General features: G+C 68.4%; 1 protein-coding gene across 2 annotated transcripts in view; it reads right to left on the bottom strand.

Annotated features, from left to right (window-relative positions):
• Positions 1-267: 267 nt before the first annotated feature.
• The window catches only part of LOC141736917 (3 beta-hydroxysteroid dehydrogenase type 7-like), a 27,418-nt gene continuing 15,741 nt past the window's right edge, over positions 268-11,944 (bottom strand). The window contains exons 5-8 of one of the 2 annotated variants that reach the window (XM_074571564.1): positions 10,189-10,330; positions 7,273-7,435; positions 4,109-4,213; positions 268-407 (exon numbers count right to left, since the gene is read on the bottom strand). In XM_074571564.1, coding sequence (XP_074427665.1) covers positions 274-407; positions 4,109-4,213; positions 7,273-7,435; positions 10,189-10,330 — 544 coding nt within the window. In that variant the 3' untranslated portion in view covers positions 268-273. Of the gene's footprint in view, positions 408-4,108; positions 4,503-7,272; positions 7,436-10,188; positions 10,331-11,944 lie in introns of both variants that reach the window. The other variant, XM_074571563.1, reaches the window with a different exon arrangement.

Consider the following 11,944-nt stretch of genomic DNA (forward strand, 5'->3'; position numbering starts at 1 on the left):
GGACCCGGGTGTCCCAGACCCCCCCCCAAAATGGCCCCCAGGTGTCCGGGACCCCCCCAAACCCCCCCAAAAAGGGACCCATATCCCCCCCCCCCCCGCGGTACCTCCCGTCCCGGCTCCGTCTCCCCGGGGGGGGGGGAAGGGCCCGAACCCCAATCCCGGGGGGGGGCGGGGCCTGCTGAAGCCCCGCCCACTCCCCCCCGAAGCCACGCCCACTCCCCCCAAGCCCCGCCCACCCCCCCGGGGGGGGGGGAACCAGGCGTCAGGGCGACGTCAGCGGCTTTTAATTGCAGGGGGAGATAATAAGATGCAAATGAGGGGGGGGGGGGAAGAGGGTAAAAGGCGGAGCTGGATCCCGGGCGGGGTCTCGGCAGCAGCCAATCGGGGGCCTGGATCAGGGCGAGGCGCTGGGAGGAAAAAGCGGAGGCGGATCAGGAGGCGGAGGCCGAAACCCGGCCCGGGATTTCCCTCGGGATCGGGATCGGGATTCGGGGGGGGGGGCGGGGGATTCGGGGGGAGGGGGAAGGGGGGGGGTCGGAGCCCAAAACCCGGCCCCCGGATCCGGATCGGGAGCCAAGATCCGGCCCCGGATCCCAGCCCAGATGGGAGCTAAAATCCGGCCCCGGATCCGGATCCGGTTCCAAGCCAAAAGCCAGCCCCGGATCCGGATTGGGAGCCGAGACCCGGATCAGGGGGCGGAGGCAAAACCCGGCCGGGATTTCCCTCGGGATCGGGGGATCGGAGCCCAAAACCCGGACCTGGATCCGGATCGGGAGCCAAGATCCAGCCCCGGATCCCAGCTCGGATCAGGGGTCGGAGGCAAAACCCGGCTCAGGATTTAAATCGGGATCGGGGGGTTGGAGCCCAAAACCCGAACCCGGATCCGGATCAGGAGTCAAGATCCAGCCCCGGATCCCAGCCCGGATCAGGGGGCGGAGGCAAAACCCGGCCGGGATTTCCCTCGGGATCGGGGGATCGGAGCCCAAAACCCGAACCCGGATCCGGAACCAAGATCTGGCCCCGGATCCCAGCCCGGATCAGGAGTCAGAGCCCAAAACCCGGACCTGGATCCAGATCAGGAGCCAAGATCCGACCCCGGATCCCATCCCGGATTGGGGTCGGAGCGAAGACCCAGCCCCGGATCCGGATCGGGAGCCCAGATCCCGGCCTGGATTGGGGTCGGAGCTAAAACCCAGCCCCGGATCCAGTTCCAAGCCAAAACCTGGATCTGGATCTGGAGCCAAGATCCGGCCCCGGATCCATTCCCGGATCAGGGGTTGGAGCCAAAATCCGGCCAGGATTTCCCTTGGGATCGGGGGGTCGGAGCCCAAAACCCAGGCACAGATCCTGAAACAAGATCCGGCCCCGGATCCCAGCCCGGATCAGGGCTCGGAGCCAAAACCCAGACCCAAATCCGGATCCAGAGCCAAGATCCGGCCCCAGGTCCCAGCCCGGATCGGGGGTCGGAGCCCAAAACCTGGACCCGGATCTGGATCGGGAGCCCAGATCCCAGCCTGGATCGGGGTCGGAGCTAAAACCTGGCCCTGGATCCAGATCCAGATCTGGTTCCAAGCCAAAACCTGGCTCCGGATCCGGATCGGGAGCCAAGATCCGGCCCCGGATCCCATCCCGGATTGGGGTCGGAGCCCAAATCCGGCCAGGATTTCCCTCGGGATCGGGGGGTTGGAGCCCAAAACCCAGATCCAGAACCAAGATCCGGCCCCAGATGCCAGCCTGGATTGGGGTTGGAGCCAAAACCCGGCCGGGATTTCCCTCGGGATCGGGGGGTCGGAGCCCAAAACCCGGACCCGGATCCGGATCAGGAGTCAAGATCCAGCCCCGGATCCCATCCCGGATCGGGGTCGGAGCCAAAACCCAGCTGGGATTTCCCTCGGGATTGGGGATCGGAGCCCAAAACCTGGACCCGGATCCGGATCGGGAGCTAAGATCTGGGCCCGGATCGGGGGTTGGAGCTAAAACCTGGCCCTGGATCCGGATCGAGAGCCAAGATCCGGCCTCAGGTCCCAACCCAGATGGGGGTCGGAGCCAAAACCCGGCCCAGGATTTCCCTCGGGATCGGGGGGTCGGAGCCCAAAACCCGGACCCGGATCCGGAGCCATCTGGCCCCCCCATGTCCCCCACATGTCCCCCATCCCCCTGTGTCCCCCCAGTCCCCACATTTCCCCATGTCCCCCCATGTCCCCAATGCCCCCCAAGTCCCCCATGTCCCCAATGTCTCCCATGTCCCCCCGCGTCCCCTATCCCCATGGGCCCCCATGTCCCCGTGCCCCCCACGTCCCCCCATGTCCCCAGTGCCCCCATGTCTCCCCGTGTCCCCCATGTCTCCCCATGTCCCCAATGCCCCCCACGTCCCCCTGCGTCCCCCACATCCCCCCATGTCCCCCCATGTCCCCAATGCCCCCCATCCCCATGTCCCCATGTCCCCCAATGTCCTCAATGCCCCCCATGTCCCCAATGCCCCCCACGTCCCCCAATGCCCCCCATGTCCCCCCAATGCCCCCCACGTCCCCATGTCCCCCATATCCCCCCATGTCCCCAATGCCCCCATGTCTCCCCGTGTCCCCCATGTCCCCTCAAATCCCCCCTATCCCCCCATGTCCCCCAATGCCCCCCATGTCCCCCAATGCCCCCCACGTCCCCATGTCCCCCTGTGTCCCCTATCCCCCTGTCCCCATGTCCCTGTGTCCCCCATGTCCCCACTTCCCCCCATGTCCCCAATGCCCCCCATGTCCCCCATCCCCCTGTCCCCCCATGTCCCCATGTCCCCTCGAATCCCCCCTGTCCCCCCATGTCCCCAATGCCCCCCATGTCCCCAATGTCCCCCATCCCCATGTCCCCTCAAATCCCCCCATGTCCCCCAATGCCCCCCATCCCCATGTCCCCCAATGCCCCCCCATGTCCCCCCATGTCCCCTCAAATCCCCCCATGTCTCCCCTTGTCCCCCATGTCCCCATGTCCCCCATGTCCCCTCAAATCCCCCCATGTCCCCAACGCCCCCCATGTCCCCCCGCGTCCCCCATCCCCATGGTCCCCCATGTCCCCTCGAATCCCCCCATGTCCCCCTATGTCCTCAAATCCCCCCATGTCCCCAATGCCCCCATGTCCCCCACATGTCCCCCATCCCCCTGTCCCCCCATGTCCCCCAATGCCCCCCATCCCCATGTCCCCCAATGCCCCACCATGTCCCCTCAAATCCCCCCTGTCCCCCCATGTCCTCAAATCCCCCCATGTCTCCCCCTGTCCCCCATGTCCCCAATGTCCCCTCAAATCCCCCCATGTCCCCAATGCCCCCCATGTCCCCCACATCCCCCCACGTACCCCAGTGCCCCCACGTCCCCATGTCCCCCATGTCCCCCAATGTCCTCAATGCCCCCCATGTCCCCCAATGCCCCCCATGTCCCCAATGCCCCCATGTCCCCCACATGTCCCCCATCCCCCTGTCCCCCCATGTCCCCCAATGCCCCCCCATGTCCCCTCAAATCCCCCCATGTCTCCCCCTGTCCCCCATGTCCCCCACGTCCCCTCAAATCCCCCCATGTCCCCCCATGTCCCCTCAAATCCCCCCTGTCCCCCAATGCCCCCCATGTCCCCCACATCCCCCCATGTCCCCAGTGCCCCCCACGTCCCCAATACCCCCCCATGTCCCCTCAAATCCCCCCATGTCCCCCAATGCCCCCCACGTCCCCAGTGCCCCCCACGTCCCCAATACCCCCCCATGTCCCCTCAAATCCCCCCTGTCCCCCAATGCCCCCCATGTCCCCCACATCCCCCCACGTCCCCAGTGCCCCCCACGTCCCCAATACCCCCCCATGTCCCCTCAAATCCCCCCATGTCCCCCCATGTCCCCTCAAATCCCCCCATGTCCCCCAATGCCCCCTATGTCCCCAATGCCCCCTATGTCCCCTCAAATCCCCCATGTCCCCCCAATGTCCTCAAATCCCCCCATGTCTCCCCCTGTCCCCCATGTCCCCAATGCCCCCCCATGTCCCCCCATGTCCTCAAATCCCCCCACGTCCCCAATGCCCCCCATGTCCCCCAATACCCCCCATGTCCCCAATACCCCCCCCATGCCCCCCCGTCCCCCCACCCCTGGTCGAGGCGCTGGATCCAGCGGAGGGTGCGGGTGCGGGCCCCCTCCCAGGTGTAGAGGGGCCGGTAGCCGAAGCGACGGGCGGCCTTGAGGGTGCGGACGCTGAAGGGGGTGGAGGCCAGGGCCAGGGTGTAGGGGGTGAGCAGCGGGGCGTAGGGGGCCCGCAGGGGCCGCAGCAGGGCCCCCAGGCCGGCGTTGAGGCGGGCCAGCAGGGCCAGCAGCAGCCGGGGGGGCCGGGGCCCCGCCGCCCTCAGCCCCAGCAGCAGGAGGTTGAACTCCTCGTAGGGGGCGTAGGGGGAAGAGTCGTAGCAGTAAAAGGCCTCCCCCCCCACCGACAGGGGCCGCAGGAGGGCGGCCCGCGCCGCCAGCAGGTGCATCCAGGCCACGTTGCCTGAGGGAGGGGGGAGACAACATGGCGGCTGGGGGGGACATGGGGGGAGGGGGGAGACAACATGGCGGCTGGGGGGGGGACATGGGGGGGGGAGATTATGGCGGCTGGGGGGGGGACATGGGGGGGGAGAATATGGGGGGGGGGAGACAACATGGCGGCTGGGGGGGGGGACATGGGGAGGGAGAAAATGGCGGCTGGGGGGGGGACATGGGGGGGGGGAGAATATGGCGGGGGGGGGAGACAACATGGCGGCTGGGGGGGGGCATGGGGGGGTAGAATATGGCGGGGGGGGGCATGGGGGGGGAGAAAATGGCGGGGGGGGACATGGGGGGGGAAATATGGCGGGGGGGGACATGGGGGGGAGAAAATGGCGGGGGGGGACATGGGGGGGGAGAAAATGGCGGCTGGGGGGGACATGGGGGGGGAGAAAATGGCGGCTGGGGGGGGCATGGGGGGGGAGAAATATGGCGGCTGGGGGGGGACATGGGGGGGGAGAAAATGGGGGGGGAGAATATGGCGGCTGGGGGGGTACATGGGGGGGGACATGGGGGGAGGGGGGTAGAATATGGCGGGGGGGGACAACATGGCAGCTGGGGGGGGGCATGGGGGGGAGAATATGGCGGGGGGGGAGACAACATGGCGGCTGGGGGGGGGACATGGGGGGGGAGAATATGGCGGCTGGGGAGGACATGGGGGGGGAGAAAATGGCGGAGGAGGGAGAATATGGCGGGGGGGGAGAATATGGTGGCTGGGGGGGGACATGGGGGGAGAAAATGGGGGGGGGGGAGAAAATGGCGGCTGGGGGGGGGACATGGGGGGGGAGAATATGGCGGGGGGGGAATATGGCGGGGGTTGGGGGGGCTGGGGGGGGCTGGGGGGGGAGGACATGGCGGCTGGGGGGGGGACATGGGGGGGAGAAAATGGCGGGGGGGGACATGGGGGGGGAAATATGGCGGCTGGGGGGGGGGACGTGGGGGGGGAGAATATGGGGGGGGAGAATATGGCGGCTGGGGGGGACATGGGGGGGGACATGGGGGGAGGGGGGGAGAATATGGCAGGGGGGGACAACATGGCGGCTGGGGGGGGACATGGGGGGGAGAAATGGCGGGGGGGAGAAAATGGCGGCTGGGGGGGGACATGGGGGGGAGAAAATGGCGGGGGGGGACATGGGGGGGAAATATGGCGGCTGGGGGGGGGACATGGGGGGTGGGGAGAATATGGCGGCTGGGGGGGGACATGGGGGGGGAGAATATGGTAGAGGGGGGAGAATATGGCAGGGGGGGGAGAATGTGGCGGGGGGGAGACAACATAGCGGCTGGGGGGGGGCATGGGGGGGGAGAATATGGGGGGGAGGAGGAGGGGGGGTGCTGGGGGTGTTGCTGTGGGGCTGGGGGGGACAACATGGCGGCTGGGGGGGGACATGGGGGGGGAGAATATGGCGGGGGTGGGGGTGTGTGGGGCTGGGGGGGGGGAGAACAGGGGGGGGTGGGGGGCAGAACATGGCGGGGGGGTTGCATGTGGGGCTGGGGGGGAGAACAGGCGGGGGGAGAACATGGGGGGGGTTGTGTGGGGCTGGGGGGGAGCAGGGGGGGTGCTATGGGGCTCGGGGGGGGGGGGCGGTTGTGTGGGCCTGGGGGAGACCTGGGAGCGTGGGGTTTCTATGGGGCAGGGTGTGGGGTAGGCAGCCATGGGCCAGCCGTGGGGCGGCTGTGGGGCAGGTGTGGGTCAGCTATGGGGCAGCCATGGGTCAGCTATAGGGCAGGTGTGGGTCAGCTATGGGGTAGCCATGGGGCAGGTGTGGGCCAGCCGTGGGGCGGCTGTGGGGCAGGCGTGGGGCGGCTATGGGGCAGGTGTGGGGCAGGTGTGGGGCAGCCATGGGCCAGCCATGGGGCGGCCATGGGTCAGCTATGCGGCAGCTGTGGGTCAGCTATGGGGAGGCCATGGGGAAGCCACGGGGCAGCTGAGGGGCGGCCGTGGGTCAGCTATGGGGCAGGTGTGGGCCAGCCATGGGCCAGCCGTGGGGTGGCTATGGGGCAGGTGTGGGCCGGCTGTGGGGCAGGTCTGGGTCAGGTGTGGGCCACCCATGGGGTGGCTGTGGGTCAGCTATGGGGCAGATGTGGGGCAGGTGCGGGGAGGCCATGGGGAAGCCATGGGGCAGGTGTGGGGCGGCCATGGGCCAGCCGTGGGGCAGGTGTGGGGCGGCTATGGGGAAGCCATGGGGCAGGTGTGGGCCAGCCGTGGGGCGGCCGTGGGTCAGCTATGGGGCAGATGTGGGGCAGGTGCGGGGAGGCCACAGGGAAGCCATGGGGCAGGTATGGGGTGGCCATGGGCCAGCCATGGGGCAGGCATGGGGCGGCTATGGGGCAGGTGTGGGGCAGGTGTGGGTCAGCCATGGGGTAGCCGTGGGTCAGCTATGGGGAGGCCACGGGGAAGCCACGGGGCAGGCGTGGGGCAGGTGTGGGGCGGCTATGGGGAAGCCATGGGGCAGGTGTGGGCCAGCCATGGGTCAGCTATGGGGCAGGTGCGGGGAGGCCACAGGGAAGCCATGGGGCAGGTGTGGGCCAGCCGTGGGGCGGCTGTGGGTCAGCTATGGGGCAGGTGTGGGGTAGGTGTGGGGCAGGTGCGGGGAGGCCACGGGGAAGCCATGGGGCAGGTGTGGGCCAGCCATGGGTCAGCTATGGGGCAGGTGCGGGGAGGCCACGGGGAAGCCACGGGGCAGGTGTGGGGCAGGCGTGGGGCAGGCGTGGGGCGGCCGTGGGGCGGGACTCACCGGCGTAGACGCGGCCGTGCTCGGCGTGGGGCGGGAGGGTTCGGGGCAGCCACCCCCCGGCCGCCCTCCCCCGCCGGTAGAACTGGGCCAGGAGGGGGTGACGCTCCCCATAGACCCCCGTGGGGCGCAGCGCCACCGTCACCAGCCGGCCCCCCCCGGCCACCTGGGGGGCACGCGGGGGTCACCCCACACCCCCCCAGAACCCCACACACCCCCCCAGAACCCCCCCAATCTATGGGGCAGCCCCAAAACCCCCCGGGACCCCCCCCAATCTATGGGGCAGCCCAAAACCCCACACACCCCCCCAGAACCCCCCCAATCTATGGGGCAGCCCCAAAACCCCACAGACCCCCCAAACCCCCCCCAAACCCCATAGACACCCCCAATCTATGGGGCAGCCCCAAAACCCCCCGGGACCCCCCAAACCCCACAGACCCCCCAAAACCCCACAGACCCCCCCAAAATCTATGGGGCAGCCCCCAAACCCCCACAGACACCCCAAAACCCCACAGACCCCCCCAAAATCTATGGGGCAGCCCCCAAACCCCCACAGACACCCCAAAACCCCACAGACCCTCCAAAACCCCCCCAATCTATGGGGCAGCCCCAAAACCCCCCGGAACCCCCCAAACGCCACAGACCCCCCCAAAACCCCCCCAATCTATGGGGCAGCCCAAAACCCCCACAGACTCCCCAAAACCCCACAGACCCCCCCAAAATCTATGGGGCAGCCCCAAAACCCCACAGACCCCCCCCAATCTATGGGGTAGCCCCAAAACCCCCACAGACCCCCCCCAATCTATGGGGCAGCCCCAAAACCCCCCGGGACCCCCCCCAACGCCACAGACCCCCCCAAAACCCCCCCAATCTATGGGGCAGCCCCAAAACCCCACAGACCCCCCCCAATCTATGGGGCAGCCCAAAACCCCCACAGACCCCCCCCAATCTATGGGGCAGCCCCAAAACCCCCCGGGACCCCCCCCAATCTATGGGGCAGCCCCCAAACCCATAGGACCCCCAAAATCCGTGGGACCCCCCCCAAAATCTATGGGGCAGCCCCCGAACCCCCACAGACCCCCCAAAACCCCACAGACCCCCCCCAATCTATGGGGCAGCCCCAAACCCCCCGGGACCCCCCCAACCCCCCCCATTTCCCCCCCCCAAAAACCCCATTTCCCCCCAAAACCCCCAAAACCCCCCGTTTTCCCCCCAAAAACCCCCATTTCCCCCCCCAACCTCCATTTCCCCCCCAAATCCCCACTTTCCCCCGCCCCCCCCGCCCCTCGTGTCCCCCCCCATGTCCCCCCCCCAAAAAAAGCCCTGTTTCCCCCAAAAAATCCCCATTTCCCCCCCCATCCCCCCCCGGTTCTCCCGCCCAAACCCCCCATTTCCCCCCCCAAAAACCCCCATTTTCCCCCGTTTCCCCCCAAAACCCCCACTTTGCCCCGCCCCCCGCCCCCCGTGTCCCCCCCCGTGTCCCCCCCCAAAAAAAAACGTTTCTCCCCCAACCCCCCCATTTCCCCCCCTCAAACCCCCATTTCCCCCCGTTTTCCCCCCAAAACCCCCACTTTCCCCCGCCCCCCATGTCCCCGCCCCCCATGTCCCCCCCTGTGTCTCCCCCCCACATGTACCCCCCCCCGTGTCCCCCCCAAAAAAAAACCCTGTTTGCCCCCAAAACTCCCCATTTCCCCCCCTCAAACCCCCATTTCCCCCCGCAAAAACCCCCATTTCCCCCGTTTTCCCCCCAAAACCCCACTTTCCCCCTCTCCCCCCGTGTCCCCCCCGCCCCCCATGTCCCCCCCCCCGAAAAAAAACCCTGTTTCCCCCCAAAACCCCCCGTTTCCCCCCCCTCAAACCCCCATTTCCCCCCCAAAAAACCCCATTTCCCCCCGTTTTCCCCCCAAAACCCCCGCTCCCCCCCGCCCCCCGTGTCCCCCCCTGTGTGTCCCCCCCCGTGTCCCCCCCCCAAAAAAAGCCCTGTTTTCCCCCAAAAGTCCCCATTTCCCCCCCATCCCCCCCCGTTTCTCCCGCCCAACCCCCCCATTTCCCCCCCAAAACCCCCCATTTCCCCCCCTCAAACCCCCATTTCCCCCCGTTTTCCCCCCAAAACCTCCGCTCCCCCCACCCCCCGTGTCCCCCCCCGTGTCCCCCCCCAAAAAAAACCGTTTCCCCCCCCAACCCCCCATTTCCCCCTCAAAACCCCCCATTTCCCCCTCAAAACTCCCCATTTCCCCCCTCAAACCCCCATTTCCCCCCCCCAAAAACCCCCATTTCCCCCCGTTTTCCCCCCAAAACCCCCGCTCCCCCCCGCCCCCCGTGTCCCCCCCTGTGTGTCCCCCCCCCGTGTCCCCCCCCCAAAAAAAAGCCCTGTTTTCCCCCAAAAATCCCCATTTCCCCCCCATCCCCCCCTTCTCCCCCCCAAACCCCCCATTTCCCCCCCCAAAAACCCCCATTTCCCCCCGTTTTCCCCCCAAAACCCCCGCTCCCCCCCGCCCCCCGTGTCCCCCCCCGTGTCCCCCCCCAAAAAAAACCCGTTTCTCCCCCAACCCCCCCATTTCCCCCCCAAAACCCCCCATTTCCCCCCCAAAAAACCCCATTTTCCCCCTCAAACCCCCATTTCCCCCCCAAAAAACCCCCATTTCCCCCGTTTTCCCCCCAAAACCCCCACTTTCCCCCGCCCCCCGTGTCCCCCCCTGTGTCTCCCCCTCCCGTGTCCCCCCCCCCGTGTCCCCCCCCAAAAAAACCCTGTTTGCCCCCAAAACTCCCCATTTCCCCCCCCAAAACCCCCCATTTCCCCCCCTCAAACCCCCATTTTCTCCTGTTTTCCCCCCAAAACCCCCGCTCCCCCCCGCCCCCCGTGTCCCCCCCCGTGTCCCCTCCCCCCCAATGTGCCCCCCCCCGTGTCCCCCCCCTCACGGGGGCGCCGTTGGCCTCCAGCACCATCCTCTCGGCCTGGGCCTTGCTGCGGGGGTAGGGCTGGGAGTGGCGCGTGGGGTAGGGCGTGTCCTCGTGCCCCCTGCGGGCGGGGCCGGGGTCGGGGGTCAGGGGCCAGGGGTCGCTATGGGGCAGGATGGGGGTCGGGGGTCAGGGGTCAGGGGTCGCTATGGGGCAGGATGGGGGTCACAGCTTGGGGGTCACGGGTCAGGGGTCGCTATGGGGCAGGATGGGGGTCGGGGGTCACAGGTCAGGGGTCGCTATGGGGCAGGACAGGGGTCAGGGGTTGGGGGTCAGGGGTCGCTATGGGGCAGGATGGGGGTCAGGGGTTGGGGGGTCAGACGTCGGGGTCAGGGGTCGCTATGGGGCAGGATGGGGGTCAGGGGTCACAGGTCAGGGGTCGCTATGGGGCAGGATGGGGGTCAGGGGTCACAGGTTGGGGGTCAGGGGCCGGGGTCGCTATGGGGCAGGATGGGGGTCACGGCTTGGGGGTCAGGGGTCGCTATGGGGCAGGTCAGGGGTTGGGGGTCACGGGTCGGGGGTCGGGGTCAGAGTTGGGGGTCGCTATGGGGCAGGATGAGGGTCGGGGGTCAGGGGTTGCTATGGGGCATGTTGGGGGTCACGGGTTGGGGGTCAGGGGTTGGGGATCGCTATGGGGCAGGATGGGGGTGGGGGGTCACAGGTTGGGGGTCAGGGGTCACGGGTCAGGGGTCACTATGGGGCAGGATGGGGGTCAGGGGTCACAGGTCAGGGGTCAGGGGTCGGGGTTGGGGATCACTATGGGGCAGGTCAGGGGTCGGGGGTCACAGGTTGGGGGTCAGGGGTCGGGGGTCACGGGTCGGGGGTCGCTATGGGGCAGGTCAGGGGTCAGGGGTCAGGGTTGGGGGTCACTATGGGGCAGGATAGGGGTCAGGGGTTGGGGGGGTCAGGGTTGGGGGTCAGACATCGGGGTCAGGGGTCGCTATGGGGCAGGATGGGGGTCGGGGGTCACAGGTTGGGGGTCAGGGGTCGGGGTCAGGGGTCGCTATGGGGCAGGATGGGGGTCAGGGGTCACAGGTTGGGGGTCAGGGGTCGGGGTCAGGGGTCACTATGGGGCAGGATGGGGGTCGGGGGTCACAGGTTGGGGGTCAGGGGTTGGGGGTCAGGGGTCACTATGGGGCAGGATGGGGGTCAGGGGTCACAGGTTGGGGGTCAGGGGCCGGGGGTCACTATGGGGCAGGCCAGGGGTTGGGGGTCACGGGTCGGGGGTCGGGGTCAGGGTTGGGGGTCGCTATGGGGCAGGATAAGGGTCGGGGGTCAGGGGTCGCTATGGGGCATGTTGGGGGTCAGGGGTCAGGGGTCGCTATGGGGCAGGATGGGGGTCAGGGGTCACAGGTTGGGGGTCGGGGGTCACTACGGGGCAGGTTAGAGGTCGGGGGTCACGGCTTGGGGGTCAGGGGTCGCTATGGGGCACGATGGGGGTCAGAGGTCGGGGGTCAGGGGTCGCTATGGGGCAGGTTGGGGGTCGCTATGGGGCAGGCTGGGCGTTGTACCGCAGGAAGGGCTCCCTGTGGGGCAGGTTGGGGGTCCCGGACGCCCGCATTCCCGCTATGGGTCGGGCCGGGATTGGCTGTGGGGCAGGTTGGGGGTCGCTATGGGGCAGAATGTGGGTCATACTGCAGGAAGGGCTCCCTGTGGGGCAGGTTGGGGGTCCCGGACGCCCGCGTTCCCGCTATGGGTCGGGCCGGGATTGGCTGTG

The sequence above is a fragment of the Larus michahellis genome, unplaced genomic scaffold (assembly GCF_964199755.1).
Source record: "Larus michahellis unplaced genomic scaffold, bLarMic1.1 SCAFFOLD_424, whole genome shotgun sequence".
Taxonomy (NCBI): Eukaryota; Metazoa; Chordata; class Aves; order Charadriiformes; family Laridae; genus Larus; species Larus michahellis.